Source organism: Patiria miniata, unplaced genomic scaffold, assembly GCF_015706575.1.
Source record: "Patiria miniata isolate m_02_andy unplaced genomic scaffold, ASM1570657v1 HiC_scaffold_17, whole genome shotgun sequence".
NCBI lineage: Eukaryota > Metazoa > Echinodermata > Asteroidea > Valvatida > Asterinidae > Patiria > Patiria miniata.
Window position 1 is genome coordinate 11,420,720 of NW_024037055.1, and position 22,293 is coordinate 11,443,012.

Consider the following 22,293-nt stretch of genomic DNA (forward strand, 5'->3'; position numbering starts at 1 on the left):
ATAAGTAGTAACCTTCAAAAATTAGGACTGCAGTCGATGTATTTTAAGCACAACGCAGAGCTTAGAATTTGAAAGATTTCTCTTTGCAGAATCAATCCTTTACAAACACGAGATTTCGACGTCGTGTTATAGAGCAAGAACTGATACTTAATGCACGTAGTACACAACACAAGACAAATTTTGTAGCAAAAAAACGAGACATCTAATATCCATAATGGTACAGGCAATCGCGCAATGTTTGTACGTGACGTGACAGAGATAACACGAGCGCACACAGCGTGCTAGCTGTTGGGTTAGCTGTGTTCGATACGTGCGCAGAACGATCTGAAAAGTCAATCAGCGTCGTTAATACACGTCATCTCCTACATATACGGCAGACGTTTAAAGAAGGAACGCGCACGCAGCCATGCAATGTCGGCTTGCTGCAAGTGTTGCCAAGTGTACTAAGTCCGCGACTCTGAAACGCCTGTCTGAACCAGAAGTTATTACCTTGCGTTAAGCGCCGTAAATAAAAAATCCACTGAAATATTTCTTAAAAAAAAAAAAACCGATAAGAAATTCCTTTTTTCACTTAATATGTATCCTTTCTAACTAAATAAATATTCAGTTTTGCACATTTTTGACTGATGTCATCATCAAATCGGAATGAAACGTGTAGGCCTAGATGTAAATTATATGCATAATGAAATTTATCAAACCCCATAATTTCTTTAAAAATTAAACAAAATTGGTTCCCCAGCAAAAGTTCGACTTATCGTGATTCTCTTTCTGTTCTGACATAAATTATTCACAATTGGACTAGGCCACATTTCCAATGAAAATAGTTGTCTACCCGATCACCCTGCATTTGTAACACAAAAAAACACGCTTATTATTGCTTTCTGGTTATTCTCCACATCTCAACACAAAACAATTTCTTCCTTGGGGGGGGGGGGGGGGTTCAGTCACTTCAAGTGTTGCATTAACTTTGCCCAAAGAAAAACAACAGTCTTTGTTTTCCAATAATAGTATTGTTTCCCTCTAATAAATGTCACCTCTGACTCACTCATCTAAAGTAGCACTGGGTGCAAACTATTATTAAACGATTTGAATACAGATACGTAAAACACATTCATGCAGTAACAGTGAGTATAATTTACTTCTATTTATTTAAACCAGATTGTTCTCGAACCATGAGTCCTGCCTGCTTTCGCGATTATCTTTTAAAGAGTGGACTAATCAGTATGAAGGTTGCCATGTTGCATCTATGACCCAAGTTTGGTTCCAATTGGACTTCAACTTTTTGCAATGAGACCAATTTTACGAACTTCAACCAAAATACCGCATACATACATACATACATACATACATGCTACATAGTCTCTTTCCTGAACAAAGTTCAGGCGAGACAATAAAAGTTAATGTAACTACAGTAATTTATTTAACCATGCAACTCATGCACCTTGGTTATTATAGATAATCATATGAATATTGATTCTCATGACGTTACTTATATTTTAAAATAAGTCTTATTCTATGTAATGAAATTACTTTCTGATTTTTGTTATGTATGGCTCCCCAACACAAAACGGAAAACAGTTAAATTGATTTGTATGATTTTGTATAATTTTTTTTTATCCTTTATCACGACGACCTCACTGGACAATAAGAAATATACTTTTTTTTTGCAGTGACTACAAAATATTCCATCAATTCATATTCAATATGCATGAGGAATGCCACAAGAAAACAAAACAGGACAACTCTTGAGCAGAAGAGGAAGGAGAAGGCATCATGACAGAGAGTCGTGTGGGTAGTGACATGGTCATCCTGTAGTTAAACAACACACCGGCTGATTGTACATCAAATAGGAACATCACTTGAAGGACCACTTTCTGCAAAGGACTTTATCAATTACAACTTGGTTGCAGTGATACAAGGTTTCTTTGAAGTGCCGCATGTCTCAGTAGCTGACACCATGACATGTCTCAGTAAAAGCACCATGATCTTGAACCCCAAATAGTCAAGGGGCAACCTGTCATTGTAATCACTTTACCATTAACAGAGAAGCTGTACCATATCATCACGAATACCTCCATCCAACGGTTTTCACCGGTTTAACAAATCTTGTAAGTCCAGAAACTACATTGCAGTCAGAGAAACAGCACAAGATTGTGAATGTTATGCTTCTGAGCTAGCCTCTAAAAACAGACAATTTCAAGTCGGCAAATGACTGTTTGTTTTGCTTGCACCTACTACTTTATCCAATGTACTGGTTTTGTGCTTCAAAGACAACATGACCGCATAAGATGCATCGGTCCAATGTTTCATTTCTGTTACAAAGAATGAAATGGAGATACAAGAGACTTGCCAAAGTGGAGTGTTCCATTTTCTAAAAATAGCCATATTTCAAAGGTTTAGGTCACAGAAATCTACATAATGTCTTACATTTACAGATATATATATTTTTTAAACCCTGGTTGTTTGAAATCTTGCATGACATAAATCGATGCCTTGAGGTAAATATATACTAATCTATTAACAAGCTCTACGTAAGGCAAAACTGTATATGTTTGTTTTCAGACAGCCTATCAGAAAAAAATATGCAATGATGTATCATTGAAAAAAAGTGACTATTATACAATAATGAAAATACGATGTGAAAAAAAAGATAAAAATTTTAAATCTTGAGCATCAGATGTCTAACGTCCTTTTGACCCATATACTCACCAGATACTTTGAAACTTGATATAATTTAGTGCAACATACCAGCCTTCTTTTGGTCTTTCTTATTTCCAGATCGTTCAAAAAACATGAAGTCCTGAAAAACAAACAAACGGAAATTTAAAATTTGGATACTATAAGGCACCTATTAATAACTCGATGAGTCGTATCATATGCAAATCCAAGCACATGCATAAGCGGGATAAGGTTCCTCGTTGAGGTTATTCCTACAAATGGTTATTCCTACAAATTAGGGAGACACGTTAGCGAAGAAATTTCGATAGTAGGGAGGCACGGGATTAATAGGGAGACACCTAGGTGTCTCCCTATTGGCGCAGCCCCCCTTTAGAGGAAAAATGTTGATATTTGTTGCTCGTGGTCTAATTAGTAAAAATACCGAAATTCGTGGAAAAAGGACAAGGGAATATTTAAATCGGAAAATTTTTGTGCACAAGTCTATGGGAAAGTCTCCCTATTACCCCATTGCCGGTAATTATTATTTATATTAAAACTAATATAATAAATACGGTACAAAAATGCAGATTGATCAGGACCAATTAGTTATGTAGACATAGGCCGTAGAAGAATGCACCTTTGATGTGATGATGTCATCATGACGTATCTTCAATTTTCATCTATAACACACCCCCGGTCTAGGTACATACCAATTTCAACCCAATTGGACCTATTGTTCTGTAGATATAGACCTTCAAAATATGCACTTTTAATATGACGTCACGTTACTCGTGATGACGTCATGATACGTCAATGTTCGGCACACATCTGTGGATGGTGGTCGCAATCCGATTGATTTTAGTGCCCAAAGTGCCGAGAACAAAAAAAATATACAAATACTATGGGCAAAATGACTGAAAAATAAAACAAGTCAGGTGTGTTTACAAACACAAATGCCCCGCAACCGTGACTGTTCCCATGATATAACACCACTCTTTTAACATCAACTTACATGTATGTACCTTGGTCACATGGAACGTTCGTTGACAGCATTAGTGTCTTCTGTAGGTTTTATATGAATTAATCCCTATCCCTTTGATCTCAGAATAAATACAAGATTTCTATTGTTTTAGCCTCTGTGACCTTGACCCTGACCTTTCGACCCCCAATGCAATAGGCCTATTTGGAATACCAAGAACGATCCACAAACCAAATTTGAAGTTCACATGTAAAGTATTTCTCAAGTTATCGCGCTGACAAGATTTGTCCGGACACACACACGCACGCACACACCCACCCACCCATACTTGTTTCACATGACTAGTGTGGACTTTCCATTGCTTTCGTGTAGTTAAGAAAAACCAGTGAAAAAACTCATTTTTCTCAAACTGTGAAAACTCTTTCAACCCAATTTTTTTTCTATGATTCCCTTTAGTGTTTCTCTTCATTCTGCTACAGATAAACCTAACCCAAAAATGCCTCTAAACCTGTTTTCCAGAAATGGGGAAACACTGTGTGGACGTGGGGTAAGTCCACACAACGTCGGTGCTACCTACATTATGTGGACGTCTTTTGTTCGGAAGTCCACACTGCGTATGTAAGACAAACTCACACTTGTTTCACATGACTAGTGTGGACTTTCCATTGCTTTCGTGTAGTTAAGAAAAACCAGTGAAAAAACTCATTTTTCTCAAACTGTGAAAACTCTTTCAACCCAATTTTTTTTCTATGATTCCCTTTAGTGTTTCTCTTCATTCTGCTACAGATAAACCTAACCCAAAAATGCCTCTAAACCTGTTTTCCAGAAATGGGGAAACACTGTGTGGACGTGGGCAAGTCCACACAACGTCGGTGCTACCTACATTATGTGGACGTCTTTTGTTCGGAAGTCCACACTGCGTATGTAAGACAAACTCACACCAACCCACCCACACACGGAAGGACAAGGCGGAAACAGTATGCCCCTTCGGCTTCGCCGCGGGGCATAAAAAAAAATAGACTAATGTTTGTGGACAAACTGTGTTACAACTGATAATGTAGTAACCAACGGATAACATATCACCAACCGATAATGCATCACAAATTAACTGATATTGTATCACTAACCGATGATTGATGTTTGTTTATGTCTCATTGTCTGCACGTGCTAAATTATCGTTGCACTCACAAATTCAAACAAATCTCAAATGGAAAACAACAATACGTTGTTTACTGAATGCGGTCTATGAAAACCCTCGAGGCGCAACGAAGGGTGCCTTTTTGTGGCTCATTTAAGGATGATTGCCGCGTAAACAAAAGGAATGGTTAAACTTCTTACATTTTATGTTTTGTGGCATCTCAGGTTACACGATCATTTCCTGTTGTAGATTGGCTATACACATGCCATTCGATATGTATGTGTATAACATGTACGAATCAAAATGGCAGCATCGAGAATCTGTTGTCGAGGTGTCTTGTTCGCAATATGTTTCACCTTTTTGGCACTGAACTGCGATGGACACAGATAACGACGCGCAGTTTACAACTTAAAAATGTCATAACCAACGGATAACGTAACAACAATTGACTGATACTGTATCGCTAACCGACAACTGATAATGTAGTAACTAACGGATAACGTATCACCGCCCGATAATGTATCACACATTGACTGATATCGTATCACTAACCGATAATGTAGCAACAATTGACTGATAGTGTAGTAAAATTTGTATCTGATACTGTATCACATGTCGACGGATAATGTAGTTACCAAAAAAAATGTATACGATAATGTATCACCACAAAACGGATACTATCAACAGATAATGTATCAAAATCAACCAATAATGTATCAGTATGTGAAAAGGTATCATCATCATCATCCTTCGGCTGTGGAGCAGGCGACTACAAGCTTCTTCCAATAACTGCGATCTTGGGCAAGTGTTGCGATTTGGTCTGGTCGCAGCATGCCATCACTATCTCCAAGCAAGCGTTGAATATAAGTTAGGTATGATGTGCGTTGTCTTCCTGGTTTCCTTCTCCCCTGGGGTGGTGTATAAAAGGCATACACTTTTGCAGGCTCATGGTCTGGCATGCGGAGCATGTGCCCAAGGAACTTGAGCTGCCGAACTAAATAAAGTTCTTACACGATCCAGTCATAGTATAGATGATGGCATTGGGGACATGGTCGGTGCGCTTGAAGCTCGGCATAATGCGGTAGCAAGAGGTGGCAAGAGCATTTATTTTGCTTTCCATGTCTTTGGAGATAACCCATGTCTCACATCCATAGAACTGTGATGCATGTTGTGTTGAACAACTTCATTTTGGTGATAATTGGTAAGGAGGGGCTTCTCCACAGCTGTTTCAACTTCCAAAAAGTCGTCCAGGCCAGTGCCTTGCGTCTTTTGAGGTCGGTTGCGCTGGATGCTACCATGGATCCAAGGTATTTGGCAAAAGGTATGTACAAATGTTTGTTTATGTCTTATTGTTTGCACGGGCCCAATTATTGTTGCACTTACAAAATTCAAACAAATCTCAAATAGAAAAACAACAATACATTGTTTACTGTCCTTTTTTTCAGGGGCGTATCCGGGAAGTTGTGTGTGTGTGTGTGGGGGGGGGGGCATTGCAAAGTATTTCCTAAAGGGGAATATAAAAAATACGAAAAAGAACCCTCCCCCTCTCACCAAAATAGTAAGTTATGCGTTCAATCTAACTTAAGTCAGTGGATGGACAAATAAGAAAACAATGAATGAATCTGTTTTGCACAACCAGACATTTTCTTCTTCGTATTGGAAATATGGATTTTCATTACTCCCGGAGTCATAACCCCCATACGCGCATGATGTCTATGAAAACCCACAAGGCTCAACCAATGGGTGCCTTTTCAGTGATTTATTTGAGGATAATTGCCGCGTAAAACCCAAAGAACGGTTTAACTTGTTACATTGTATCTTTAGTGGGAGCTCAGGTTACACGCGGTAGCTTGGCTACACACATGCCATTCGATATGTGTGTGTTCGATATATATGTACGAATCAAAATCTGTTTTCGAGGTGTCTTGTTCACGATATTTTTTGAATTGTTAGCACCGAGCTGCAATAGACACGGAGAACAACCCCTCTCCGATGTACAATACACAACCATCATTGATTATTTCGTCCAAGAGTAATATATGAAAGAAATTAATTGGTCATTCTTCAGCTAAAATCGCTTGTCCTTGACACCTGATGACGCCATCATGTTGTCAGAGTAATATAAAACACTCAGTATGACGGTTGATATGACTTTGTTTCTGCATCCAATAGGGGATGTTGAATAGAGGACAATAGGGTCTGCAATTCCCGATCGTGTACAAAACATATGGAAGGTGTTGAAAAGTTAAATACAAACAAAAGAGGGACCCAATAGGGGGTTGCAGGCAAATACAGGCGATAAATTGTTGGATACATTTTTTGTTAATTACATTATCGGATACAAATTTTACTACACTATCAGTTAACTTTTGCTACATCATCGATTTAATAGTGATACAATGTTGATCAGTTAATTTGTGATACATTATCGGGCGGTGATACGTCATCCGTTGGTTACTACATTATCAGTTGTAACACCCTCTATTCAAGCGTTAAGCAGAACCCTATTGCATTAAACAGTGTGTTCATGTGAGTCTACGCATTTTTTCGTGATATAAAATACTACAACACGAATGAGAGTGTTGCAGGCAGATATTAGGCAAAGCTTGTACAATAATTAATACATGTAATTTATATTTAACATGCTATATAAACAATAATTGAGCACAACTTAATTTTAAATCTTACATCTGTAATTTCACCCAATTTTCCTCAAAAAAACCCCCCAACTTCTGAAAGAGTTTCACTTTGGATCAATGGTACAGGTGTTCTCACCTCATGTATATGATGTATATGATTACACAATATTTGCAAACAGGTCTGTGTACAGACGTTTGACCAATCATTACCAATACAAATCATTAAACAGAGATATCTGACAAAAACAGACACATCTAGTTTTGGACAAAGTTTGAAATTGACTGATGACCTTGAGGTGATTTGTTTGGAGAATCGTTTTGTTTTCCTGCAAATCTGTAACCCTAAATAAGTCTTGAAGTAAAACATTAACACACAATTTCTCTGTTTGCACTTCTGAGGCATCAACATTTCAAATGGGCAATAATATTGCGGAGGACAAATTTGCAACTTTTTGACTTGCTACTAAGGAGAAAATGTTTGAAAACAAGTCAGGTGTGTTGACAAACACAAATGCCCCGCAACCGTGACTGCTCCCATGACATAACACCACTCTTTTAACATCAACCTACATGTACCTTGGTCACATGGAACGTTCATTGACAACATTAGTGTTTTCTGTAGGTTTTATATGGATGAATCCCTATGATCTCAGAATAAATACAGGATTTCTATTGTTTTAGCCACTGTGACCTTGACCCTTGACCTTTCGACCCCCAATGCAAAAGGCTTTTTCGGATTACAAGAACAATCCACAAATCAAATTTGAAGTTCACCTGTAAAGTATTTCTCAAGTTATCGTGCTGACAAAATTTCTTTTGTTTTAGCCACTGTGACCTTGACCCTTGACCTTTCGGCCCCAAATGCAGGCTTCTTAAGATTGCCAAGGACAATCCACAAACCAAATTTGAAGTTCATATGTAAAGTATTTCTCAAGTTATCGCACTGACAAGATCTATCCGGACACACACACCCCCCCCCCCCACACACACACACACACCCCCACGGCGGAAACAGTATGCCCCTTCGGCTTCACCGCGGGGCATAAAAACACACCACATTTTCTTAAATTTAAACACAAAAGTGTTTTATCCATACTTACAATCAGGAAGCATGCTCCCAACATAACCGCCTTCATTTTCACGTCCAAATCCATCGGAAACGAAATACCGAAGTTATCAGCATCAGTGAATGCTTCTTTGGCAAATCCACTCCACTGCTTTGATATTTTCCCAACTTTTGTGTTACCATCTGCTGAAAGAACCTGTTAAAATAAATTGTAAAAAGTCAATGATGCAGGCATTTTCTTTTGATTGAGGAATTTCATTTCTTATGACTGACAAAAATTGATTGAAGAAGTAAAACTAGACAAATACGTAAAGAAGTATCTAAACGAAATGGCAAGAAGCTTTTTCAACTTTTGCTTGGAAGCAAATTGTGGTGTCATTTATTACAGGATGTACGAAAGGTATTTGGGAAAAGCACCATCCTTAGTGATGCATCTAATGAAAGTGTTTTTAAGGTAAATACATTTTTTATAAACACATTTAATAGCCCCTCAGTCTTTCATCACCATTTTATAATCTTATTTCATTCATCATCTCTTTTACACTTGCTTGACAAAATCAGGTAAATGCATAAGATTTTGTGAAATTTAGCATATCCGGACTCACTAACAGAGCATCACGGACATTAGCTTTCAGCGCTTAAGATGTACAGGTTAAAGGGTCCATGTATGGATTTATGTTTTAATGCAATCCTTGAAAATGCACCTTTGTGTCCCATTTACCCTTATTTTCAATTTTCATTTTGTCATTTTAAGGGTATTTTGTTACCTTTTTTATTTTAATGCTAATGCGAATTCCATTTTCATGAACTAATGTTACAGCTATTTCAACACAAAGAGTTGTCAGAATTTTTGATGAGTGAGAGGAAGGGTGGCTCCATCCCAATTCAGAGACGCTTATCTTATAGATTGACTTGAATAAAATATGTGAAATATTTCATTCAAATTTGTCATGCACAAATATTTTTTCAGTAGTCAACGCAGAATGGGCCTCGCATAAATGGTGAAAATTGGTTCTGTAAGCAATGCATGTGTAAACCATCTAAAGTATGAAAATTTGTTTAATGTTCAAAGAAGTGCGCTTGGGTTAATAAAATTAACCCAAAAGTGATGTCAAATAGTTTTCATACATTTAAGTGGAATATGAAGTTGCACAAAATGTGTTCCTTAGAAAAAAATCATTGCATAAACCCTTTAATACTTGAATATATGTGCTCTTTTTGTTCATGTTTACTGTACTCCAAAGCATTTAACTGTCATGAATATGAATGTGTATAAATGAATGGCCAGGAAAAACGAAAAAAAATTGGAGTTCTGTTTTTGAACAGAAAAAGTAGTTTCCTCAGCCTTGGAAGTGGGGATGGGGTCTTTGAACTAATACTTACCTGTAGAGCACTCTACTTATGCATATTTCTTAGACCGGCATGTATTCACGTTAAGAGTTTACACAATAGCGTCCTCTAGCATCCTACCCATAGTGCCCCGCAGCAAGTATGCCTTGTGAGCGTCCTATGTTCTCAAGTATTAAGTCACTCATGACATCGCAAATAGCAGAGTTGTAACCAAGTCATTTTTTTCCAAGTCAAGTCAAGTCCCCAGTCAATTTTTATCAAAGTCAAGTCAAGTCTTGAGTCATTTTGTTTTTAATATTAGATGCACAAACTACATACGGGAACCAGTTTATGTGTCCGACGATGGACGAGTAGAGATGGGAATGGGGTTTATCAAAGCGTGCATCATGTAAGGAGATTAGAAAAAGAAAATTTATACTTTTCAAACATCCTCTCTCAAACACCTTATTTGTATCTAAAGAGTCTAGAAACGCATCTTGATATAATATTTTAAAACTTGTGCCATCATATTGAATGTTTGAAAGACGTCTGACTAAATGTCCTTCTGAACGCTTTCATTTAATGCATGATGTGAATTCTTTTATTGCTTTATGGCGGATTGGGGGTAGCAGCCGTTTTCCAGTCATTAAAACCCTAGTTGCATTTACGATAAACCACTCGATGTGTACCTGTAGCCTATGGTCTCTATGGAATAATAATAATTTGGGAGGCTAATCATCCTTACTCGCAGCTGGTATGCTGAATTGCGAAGAACGCGGCTACAACGTGGTCGGGCCGCTGGCACGTGAAGGCGCCTATGGCTGCCGGCCACATCGACCCATATATGACCACGGAGCACAGCCTGAGATCGAAAGTGTTTGATTTTTCCGGGGGGAGGAAAACCAGAGGGCCCAGAGAAAAACCCTCGTGGCACAGGAGAGAACCAACGCACAACTCTACTCACATGCGATCCGCGGCTAGGATTCGAACCGTGGTCACCTTGGTGAGAGGCGAGCACTTTACGCACAAGCCACCCATGACCGCTCTATAACAACGGATGGTACTCAGACTACACGGACAAACTTCACCTCGCATGCACAAGGTCGAGTATGATACATTGTCCATAAAAACACACGCAGTGCTAGAAATGTACATGATGTATGGCAGGCTCAGGATGCCCAGTTATCGCGTGCTGGTTGCTAATTTAAAAAAATTATGCCGTCTCAAAGACCATTTTGCACCATAAACAGCATAAAACATGCTTAAAAGAATCTTTAATGCTTGAGTTTCTCTGTCTTAAAAAAAAATGAACAAAAAAATCTTTAACAAAAACAATAGCTGTTCCCGGCATAAATTGAAATTGGGAACAGCTAAAAAGGGGAAAAAAGCTTTAACGAAAACAGTAGCTGTTCCCAATTGAAATGACAGCTAACTAGAAATGTGTTTGTGGACAAACACTGAGCTGTTTCGACCGTTTTAGCATCAACTGCCATGAAGGAGTTTCATCCAAGTCGAATGTACAGGTACATATGTATTCTTTTAAAAAAATATTTGACTGTCTAGAAGTGAATTTGGTGTTAATTAAGAAGTAAATTAGCAAAATGTAGATGATGTCATATGAGTAATAACGACATAACTTGTTTAGAAACAATACAAACTTAGGGTCTTGGTCTCCCTTGAAGTCAATCTGAGGGTATTTTATGTTAGTTTTTGTAATAAGAGGAAAACATTAAAAAAAATTAAAATTAATAAAAAAAATCAGTTGATGATGTCATGATGACGTCACTTCAGATATTGAATACTATTATCAGTACCTACCTACCAACCAAGTTTCACAGCGATCGGACATACCCTTATATGTTTTTAAAAAAATCATGTTTTTGATGATGTCATGATTGACGTCACCAATTTTTCGAAATTTTCTGTATCTATCTATGACGAAACAAACCTTACAAAAGAATTTCGAATTAACTACCATCCGTTGATGAGATACGACTAAAAGGTCCACAAATTGAATACATCATATAAAATCACATGATGACGTCACTGCAATTTTTGTCTATAACATGTGTCCGGAATACCTGCATACCAAGTTTGATTCCAATCGGACTTCCGGTTGTGAAGATATAGGGCCTTAAAATAGGCACTTTTAGGATGACGTCACGTGACACGTGATGACGTCATCATGACGTCATGATTCGGCACACATCTTCAGATGGTGGTCTAAGTGCGTGCCAGGTTTGAAGTCGATCGGATTTGAAAAAGTCCAAAAGTGACTTGTAGAACGAAAACATGTGCTATCCTTATGGGGAAAAACGTTTTTTTTGGGGGGGGGGAAGAGAAACTAGAGCTGTATGTCTGTTTGAAAACAGAACGCAGGGCTTTTTCACATTTTATAAATTTTATGCTAAGTTTGTCTTTTGCAGTCACTTTTTAGAGTATTTATAAAGGTTGTTCACAATGCTTAGAATAATTCCAAAAATAAAGCTTTATCACATGACGTCACATGCCCTGCGATAACGTCATCTTGAAAGCCCTTCTCAATGCACATTTTGTCATTGTGGTTTTCGTTTGAACCAAGTTTACAAGTCAATCCAATGAAAGGAAGTGTGCAATTTTGGAAGCAGAATAAAATTATGAATATTAAAAAAATCATTAAAGAATCAACCGATGATGTCATCGTGACGTCACTTCGGACTTTGCATACTAGTACTATTATCTACCTACCCACCAAGTTTCATGACGATCGAACTTTTCCTTATATGTGTTTTGAAAAATCGCATTTTTGATGACGTCATGATGACGCCATACACTTTTCAAAATTTTGTGCAAATATCTATTACCTAACGAACCAAATACAAAAAGAATTTTGAATTTTGCATGTTGCGTTCGTGAGATATGGCTTAAAGGTCCAAATTCATATAAAATCACTCGATGACGTCTTCATGACGTCACCTCAATGTTTACCTATAACACATCCCGGTCTAACTACATACCAAGTTTCGACCCAATTGGACTTACAGTTCTGTAGATATAGTACTTCAAAATATGCACGTTTGTGATGACGTCATGTGTCCCATGATGACGTATAATGACGTCACTCTTCGGGACACAACTATGCTATAAGGACTATGGCTATGCTGACTTTGAATGTCGTACGGCAAAGATTAATGCCAAAATTGGCGGTGAGAAAAAACGTGTACAAAGTCTTTGGGGTTTAGGCAACAAAAAGAAGAAAGACTAGAGGTCTATGTCTGTTTGCAACAGAACATAGGGCTTTTCCGCATTATGATTTTTTTAAATCAATAATATGCCCTGAATATGCATGAACATAAAATCTGTCAAAGTTAGCCGAAAATCGGCTAAAACGGTCACTGTGGACAGGATCTGACCTCGGCAATACGATGTATGTGCGTGTGTACAAGGTCTTTGCTTGGACAAAGAGTGATCTGAATAAATTATTGGCAAAGAGTCGAAAAAGCGCTTTGAAAATCGACAATTTTTAAAAAATTTTTGATGACGTCATCGTGACGTCACTTAGAACTTTGCATACTAGTATGATTAACTACCTACCCACCAAGTTTCATGACAATTGGACCTTTCCTTATATGAGTTTTGAAAAATCGCATTTTGATGATGTCATGATGACGTCACACAATTTCAAGTTTTGTGCGAATAGCTATTACATAACAGACCAAATGCAAAAAAGAATTTTGCATTTTGCATGTTGCATTAGGGAGATATGGCTAAAAGGTCCAAAAAAATAAATATTCATATAAAATCTCAGGATGACGTCATCATGACGTCACCTCATTTTTAATCTATAACACATCCTGGTATAACCACATACCAAGTTTCAACCCAATTGGACTTACATTTCTGTAGATATAAGAATTCACAATATGTACGTAAATTTTCAAAAATCAATAAAAAAAATTAGGTGATAACGTCATCGTGACGTCATAGTCTTGGCATAATTTTTGTATGAGGGTCTTCCTTGGCTGTAACTTTGATGACGATTCCAGATCGCCAAGTTATAAAAATGGTGGCTTGAAAACGTGTACAAAGTCAATGGGTTAAAAATCCCACAGCAGAAAAACTGCACCTTTAAATACGTGATTTGCTTTTAAACTGAAACTTTTTTATAAAATATTACTTGATATTCTGACTCTTGGGAATATTTTCAATCAAATGGCAAACGTAAAAAAATACGATTTCTTTTTCCTTCTCATAGTAATTCTCGGCCGAAGTTCAGAACTACTCAGTAAGATATATCAGTGTTGTATAGGGAAAGAATTGTGGAGAAAGCTGTGTACAAAGTCTATGAGAAAAATTAATTATTCATAAATCCATAATAAATCACTTGATGACGTCACCATGACGTCACTCTTCGGGACACATCTTGGTTATAGGGACTATGCTTATGCCAACTTTTAATGATATCTGACAAAGATTAATGCCCAAAGTGCTATAATACGTCCCTGTCTATGCGCATGCATGAACATAAAATCTGTCAAAGTTAGCCAAAAATCGGCCAAAACGGTCACTGTGGACAGGATTTGACCTCAGCAACACTGCGCTGCAGGCTGATTGACATATGATGTATGTGCCTATGTACAACGTACGTGCATGTACATGTACATTGTGGACGTCCTGTCCTGTGCATGTTTTGAAGCAGAGGTATTGTCAACGTGAAGTTTTAAGCGTGCGCAGGGTATGTTCGAGTTCGCTTATCGTCTCAAAACTTTCAAATGTTTTAGACCTACCCTTCAATCAACAATTAAAGTAAAAACAAATAGAAAAACTGCCATGGTTGATTTTTCAGGAATTTTCAAATGAAAAAGGGTCTTTTTATTATAACTTCCGGTCTGATGACGTCATTCGCCTAAAACTTCGCACACGTCTTAAGTGGGTCAAGGTCATCATATACACCAATATTTAGGCAATTCCGACAAACTTCGCCACAGACATCTATTCAAAATACATTTTTGCAAATTTTCAACCTGTCGCTAGAGGGCGCTCGAAGATTGCATGACGTCAACGGTAAATGATTTGAAGACTACTTTTAGCCAAGAGACTAACACCATTAAAAGCAAGTTCATATCTATTACAACTTTTAAATAATAAGCCACTTCCGGTTTTGGCCTTTTTCGACCGGAAGCAAGGGTCACGTGATTTCACGCACACTGAATGAAATAAAGACCTCAACCTACTCTACCACTTGCCGGCAACAGAATGCTGCGGACGCGTACGGCTGATTTCTTATGCATTTTTAAATATTAAAAGTGTCACAATTTAATTGCCTATCAATAAACACAGGATGACGTCATCATGACGTCATCATTCCACAATGTTGTTTGAATTATGGACAAAGAGTGGTGTAAATGAATAACTGGCAAAGAGTCGAAAATGCCCTTTGAAAAGCGACAATTTTTTTCAAATTTCTGTGTACAAAGTCTATGGGAAAAATTAAATATTCAAAAATCTATAACAATTTAGTCGATGACGTCACCATGACGTCAATCTTCGGGACACATCTTTGCTATAGGGACTATGCTTATGCCAACTTTGAATGATGTCTGACAAAGATTAATGCCAAAAGTGGCGTGTAGAAAAAACGTGTACAAAGTCTATGGGATTTAGTCGACAAAAAGAAGAAAGAAAAAACTAGAAATGTGTTTGTGGACAAACACAAGCTGTTTCGGATATTTGAAACACTCTGTGCACGTGATGAGCAATTAGGAAGTCACTACAAACGCACATATAACAGCACATTGGTACATATCAATTTACAACCAAATCGAGCATACAGTTCTGCAGATAAAGGCCTTTAATAGAAAAGTGCCCCTTTAATGGACGTCACATGACATTTGATGATGCCATCACTTGAATTTTCATCTGTAACACATCCTGGTGTGTGTACATTCAAGTAACAATCCAATCAAACCCATGGTTCTGTAGATATAGGCCGAAGAAAATGCCCTTTTAATGTGACGTCACATGAAATGTGATGACGTCATGATGATGTTACTTCGATTTCCATCTGTAACACATCATCGGGGACCATCTTCGGCTGCTGGTCTTAGTGTGTGCCAAGTCTAAAGTCAATCAGACATGTGAAAGTGCCAGAGTGTATGGTTTGAAGAAAAACGTGTACAAAACCTATGGGGAAAATGTGCATCTTTAATGTGAGGTAACGTGACACCTGATGAAGCACGATCACGAATTTCTCCCACAACCATCTGTGGGTGGTAGTCAAAGGGTGTACCAAGTCTAACATCGATCAGATCTATGAAAGTGCCAAAGTGGAGTGTTTTAAAACGTGTACAAACCCTATGGGGAAAAATACATCTTTAACGTGACTTAACCTTACACTTGATGACGTCACGATCACAAACTTCTTCTAGAACCATCTGTGGGTGGTGGTCTAAAAACCGTCTAAGTGTGTACCAAGTCTAACGTCGATCGGATTTACAAAAGTGCCGAAATGGAGCGTTTTAAAACGTGTACAAACCCTATGGGGAAAAATACATCTTTAATGTGACGTAACCTGACACTTGATGACGTCACGATCACGAAATTCGTCTAGGACCATCTGTGGGTGGTGGTCCAAGTATGAATTAATTTTAAAGTCGATCGGATTTACGAAGATGCCAAACTGGAGTGTTTTAAAACGTGTACAAAACATATGGGCAAAAATACATCTTTAATGTGACGTAACCCGACACCTGATGACGTCACGATCACAAATTTCTTCTAGGACCATCTGTGGGTGGTGGTCTAAGTATGTACCAAGTCTGAAATCAATCGGATTTTAAAAAGTGGCAAAGTGGATTGGTAGAAGAAACGTGTGTTAAACCTATGGAGAAAAAGTCTGAAAAAGGAGAAGAAAAAAAAAGAAAAAAAAAAATCTTAACGAAAACAAGAGCTGTTTCGGTGTGTACACCGAAACAGCTAAAAAATGAGAACAAAAAGAAAGGCTTTTCCGCTTTTTTTGCGGAAAAGCCAAAAAGCCAGCACAAAAAGCCAACTTAGAGCTATGCGTGTTCGATGAACAGGACATAGGCTTTTCCACATTTTTAAAAGATACTTGTAAAAAAAATTACTTTTAAAATGTACTTTGTCTATTTTTGCATTAGAAGAACATGTACAAAACTTGCCAGATGTGAACATCCTAATATTGATATTTTTTGTAAATGACCATTTACCTGGAACAAGTAACCTCTTATAAATATCTTGGTGTTCACATTGATTGTAAAATGAAATGGACAGAACATATTGACCATGTAGCATCCTCTGTGTCTAAAAGAATAGGTATTTTGAATAGACTTAAAAATGTCTTGCCTACATAAACCCTAACCTTATTGTGAAATCCCCCCCCCCCCCACAGAAGTGTGGTTGGGGTCTACGAACGAATACTTACCTGTAGAGCAATACTACTTATGCATATTCCCCCTACCGGTAGGTATTTTCCGCTAAGAGTTATATACAATAGCGCCCTCTGGCGCCCTACCCATAATACCCCGTGGCATGCGTGCCTCGTGAGCGTCCTCTTTTCTCGAGCGCTAAGTCGGAATACAACAAAGTACCCAAGGCATCGAGAAGAGTGGGGTAGGGGGGAGGGATGCTCTACAGGTAAGTATTCGTTCGTAGACCCCAACCACACTTCTGTGGGGGGGGGGGGGGGGGGGAGTCTACTTCACTCTACTTACCTGTAGAGCAATACTACTTATGCATAGACTAGCACCGTCAAGGAGGTGGGTCATGCGAGATGCTATTGCTTACTCACAGGGGCACGAAACATGGAAATGTAACCCCAGATGGCTCCCACTGATCCGTCCAAAGGCGGACAGGGGAAAGAACCAATAAATCTACATGTAAAGGATATTAATTACCCTCACATGTTAACCGGGACGTCAGCCCTTGTAAGGGGGGACGCCTCATAATGTAAAGTATTATGATATAATACAGTTGAACCCTGCAAAGAAGAGTACCGTTAGTACATGACACTTCTTAAAGCAAGTTCTAAAGCACTTCAAACCAATCCCATGCACAAGGAAACTGATACAAAAAGGTAATTTGTCAAAGATCAATGACCTTGTTACAAGAGTGTTTAGCTATACATTTATATTCAACACAATGAGATGTATGAATGCAAATACCCGGTAGTCAGGATGTGGATACTCACCTATTCTAGGGAAGTCCCGGGTAGGAGAGGATCCTGTGGACACGATGATGCTCGGCTCGCTGCCTTCAGCACCACTCTCCCGGCTCTGCCTTCCGTCTGGAGGACATCCTTCAAATAACACTCTGTGAAGGTGTTGGGGGTTTTCCAACACGCTGCCTGTGTAATATCTTTAACAGAAACACCCTTAAAAAAGGCCCAGGAAGAAGAAGTCGCCCTGACCTCATGTGCATGGACTGACCCAACGGAATCTGTCGTTGGAGAGTCTATTGCTGATTTGATGGCCGTAACCAACCAGCGAGAAATCGTATCACGCGAGGCCGGTCGGTATGGTGGAGTCGTTGTAATAAACAGCTGTGAATGGCCGCTTCGGAGCGTTTTAGTTCTATCAACGTACCATTTCAGGGCCCTGACCGGACACCAAAGCTTGTCACGAGAGACAGACGAAAAAGATTTTATGTCCGGCATAAAAATATCAGGAGGTGAAAATGATTCCGACTGATTTTTAGTCAGAAAACCTGTTTTAGGAACCAGGCGTACACCCCCTGGTTCCCACCAGATATGACCTGTCTCCACCGTAAGCGAATGCAGTTCGATACGTCGTCTAGACGTAGCCACTGCTAATAGAAATGACACTTTAACCGACAGCTGCAACAAGGTTGAGCTGCCCATTGGTTCAAATGGGGGTCTCGATAAGGTTGATAAAACGGCAAAGAGATCCCATGATGGTAATAGCCTACGTGTCGGGGGGCGTGACACAAACATCCCCTTGACAAGTTGGCTAAGACTCTGATTATCTGACACCGAGGAACCGTCAGAGAATCCTCCATGAATAGCTGCTATAGCCGACCGATAATTTTTAACTGTGGCTGTAGCAAGATCACTTTCAAAGAGGCCTACCAGGAAGTCTGCAACCTCTCCTATAGAAGTATCGGAGGGACGCAGAGACCTGGCTCTACACCATTTGTAAAAATGGTGTAATCTACTGTTGTAAACTTTCCTGGTAGATTCCCGTCGGCTGCAGGCTGCAATGGCCGCAGCTCGTTCAGAAAGGCCCGCCGTGCGGAGGGATTGCGTGATAATACCCAGCACGTCAGGTGGAGATCCTCCGGGGCCGGGTGAAGAAAACCCGAGCTGGGCTGGAACAGTATGTCCGCCCTCTGCGGAAGAATCACCGGGCGGTGAACCAAGAGCTTGGTGAGTCTCGGGAACCACGGTTGGCGTGGCCAAAAAGGAGCTATGAGGAGGATCTTGCAGTCCTCCTGTTCCACTTTGGCCAGTACTCGAGGTATGAGGGAGAACGGGGGAAAAGCATATGCCAGAAGCCTGTCCCACCGTATCGCCAGCGCATCTGTCTGCCAAGCGCAAGGGTCGTTGTGTCTTGCGCAGTATACCGGTAACTGGTGGTTGTTCCGAGAGGCAAACAGGTCGACATGAGGTCGATCGATCAATAAGAAGAGTGACTGGACAACCTGCGGACGCAGTGTCCATTCCGTTGGAACGACTCACCCCCTGGAGAGAGCGTCGGCTGTGACGTTCTCCTCGCCTGGGAGATGAGTTGCCACGAGTGATACTCTGTGGCTCATACACCAATGGAAGAGATTCCACGTGAGCGCGCATAGTTGGACGGATCGCGTGCCTCCTTGTCGATTGATGTAGGCCACTACTGTGGCATTGTCGCATCGAATGTTGACTACCTGGTTTGTCACTGCTGCTTGAAAACGTTGGAGAGCTTGGGCCACCCAACCGTGACCAACGCACAACGACTGTGAAGCCCTCACCGCAGGCGGGGACGCCGGAGCACGACAAATTGTGTGCGGTATGTCCCTCTGTTCCCGGGCCACCCAAGCGTGACCGGTGACTGAAGACTGTGATGCGGGCCCAACGACCGATGGCTGTGGGCCGTAGTCCACCGCTGCAGGGGGGCCCCCAATAGGGCCCGCCCGGCGGCCTGCCGATATAGCCGATAGCGTATCGGAAATTGACTGAAAAGCCTGCAGGAAATCTGCTCTAGAAACCGCATCCTCCCCCTGGGAGCGTTTGCCCCGGCGGGACCGGTCAGAGGAGTCGTCAGAACCTGAAGAAGAACGGTGCGATCGACGTGCAGCCTTCTTCTTCTTATTCTTCTTTTTAGAAGAACGGCCCCGAGGTGTGAAATCGGAAGACACCTGGGGCACCGGGACCCCCGAACAACGGAAAAAAATCCGATGACGAGAGTAGTCCCTCTGAGCGAGCTAGCACGGGGGCTGTCGGCCCGGGATCCCCCGGGGCGACCGGCTCCGTATCGCTCATAATGCACCCGGCCGACAGCGCCTCAGGCCCCGTGGGCTGAGCGAACGCTGGACGGACCGGTAGCCCGTGCAATAGCCCATCCCGACAACCAGTGGTGTTCGGCACTGTGTCGGGAGGGCACGGGTGACTAGAGCCCACCGAAGTGTGACGGCTAGTCCCCTCGGGCTGCCCCGTGATCGGGGGAGGGCTAGGTGCCAAAGCGGCGCTCGTTGCCGAGCCACGCTTGCCCTGACGGCCCTTCTTAGGCTTTGCTCCGGCACAGGAGATATGTTTTAGGGGAACCTTGCCGGAGTGTGCCTTTAGTTTGGGTGTTCCGCCCGAGTTGACCGGAGAAGGTGACCGAGGTCCCCTTAACTGATCGGCGGAACTGCCAACTCCCCCAGCCGACTGTGGCTGAGGGTGCCGGACGAGAGACTGCTGCCGCGGTAACGTCGGAGCGTTAACGGCAGTGTCCCCCGAGAACTCGGTCCGTCCCGTGGGAGAACTATTCCCTCCGGTTAGTGACAGATCAGCCCTCCCCAAACGCTTCATATTTATGAAATAAATGAAACCAAGAAGATGATGAAACTCTACAAACTAATGATTACTAACTCTTTTATTAAATACTTCTCTTAAACGCAAAAAAGGGTAGTAAAAGACGAGGCAAACAGCGAGCTATTTCACGCACGTCCTACCCGACCTGCCGCTAAGAGAAAAGAGGACGCTCACGAGGCACGCATGCCGCGGGGTATTATGGGTAGGGCGCCAGAGGGCGCTATTGTATATAACTCTTAGCGGAAAATACCTGCCGGTAGGGGGAATATGCATAAGTAGTATTGCTCTACAGATAAGTAGAGTGAAGTAGACAGCCTTATTTTCCCTCAGTTTGATTACTGTGATCTTATATGGAGTAGTGCTTCCAAAACTTTAATGTAACGGCTTGATGTACTTTTAAATAGAGCAGGAAGGACTATTCTTAAGGTCCCAGCTAGAACATCAGCATCAGCTGTACGTAATGAACTAGGTTGGAAAACTCTACATGAAAGAAGAGAAATTCATATTAATACCATGGTTTTTAAGTGTTTATCCGGCAATGCTCCTAGTTATCTTAGCGATGTTGTTCCAGTCAGTGAGCTACACTGTCATCGAACTAGGAATAGCACTGTCATCGAACTAGGAATAGCACTGTTGGCAATGTGGCTCTTCCACTCCCCATCCAGCAAGTCTCAATCACTTCGTCAATCAACTCAAACAGCTCAGTTAAAAAAAAAGAAAATAAGCGGGGAAAAAAAAAAAAACAGGGGTGGGGGATGTCATCTTGCAGTGATGTTTTGTATTGTATTGTAAATGTTTGTTTATCATCTGTGTAACTCCTATTTTATTTAAGTTTTTCTTTAGATGAATTTTTAACATTCTTACATTGTACTCTTAATATTTTTAATTGTATTTTAATTAGGTTTGGGCGGTTCCAATCTTTCTGGGGCCGGTTCCGGTCACTGATCTCTATATAAAGACTGGATAGCGGATATGCATACAACATTCACACAGTAGACTTTGCATATTGACCAATTCGCCCCCGGTCTCACGAAGATGGCCGCGTATAATACGAACGTTCTACGCGTAAATACGCGCGCGTTGTATCAACAGTTGACGCGCATTTTCGTCACGTACACATACTATGATGTCCTAAAAGGGACACATTTCCGTAGTGATTATTATTTCAAAACGCCGAAAAAGTTATATTTGCGGCATTTTAGTAACCACGACGTTAGAAAAATTGTAGTTAACCTTGGTCAGTGATGGTGGTCAAAATATAAGTCAAGTGAACCGCGATGTTACAAAAGAAATCATGCTGTCTATAAAGACGGCAACTTGTCCTTTGTAGATCACCAGCCGGTCTCACCAATATGGCATCAAATTCATTCATTGTGCGGCTCTGTATTAGCTATCCAGTCTTTATATAGAGATCAGTGGTTTCGGTTCTCAAAAAAGAACCAGTTCTGAGTCGGAACCGGCTCCCGAAAATTC

The 22,293-nt window shown here is 40.5% G+C and overlaps 1 protein-coding gene across 2 annotated transcripts in view; it reads right to left on the reverse strand.

The window, feature by feature from the left end:
- Window positions 1-1,050: 1,050 nt before the first annotated feature.
- Window positions 1,051-22,293, reverse strand: part of LOC119723825 (phospholipid scramblase 1-like) — an 83,171-nt gene continuing 61,928 nt past the window's right edge. For both annotated transcript variants that reach the window (XM_038194702.1, XM_038194703.1), the window contains 2 exons: window positions 8,515-8,676; window positions 1,051-2,800 (listed from right to left, as the gene is read on the reverse strand). In XM_038194702.1, coding sequence (XP_038050630.1) covers window positions 2,735-2,800; window positions 8,515-8,676 — 228 coding nt within the window. In that variant the 3' untranslated portion in view covers window positions 1,051-2,734. The remainder of the gene's footprint in view (window positions 2,801-8,514; window positions 8,677-22,293) is intronic.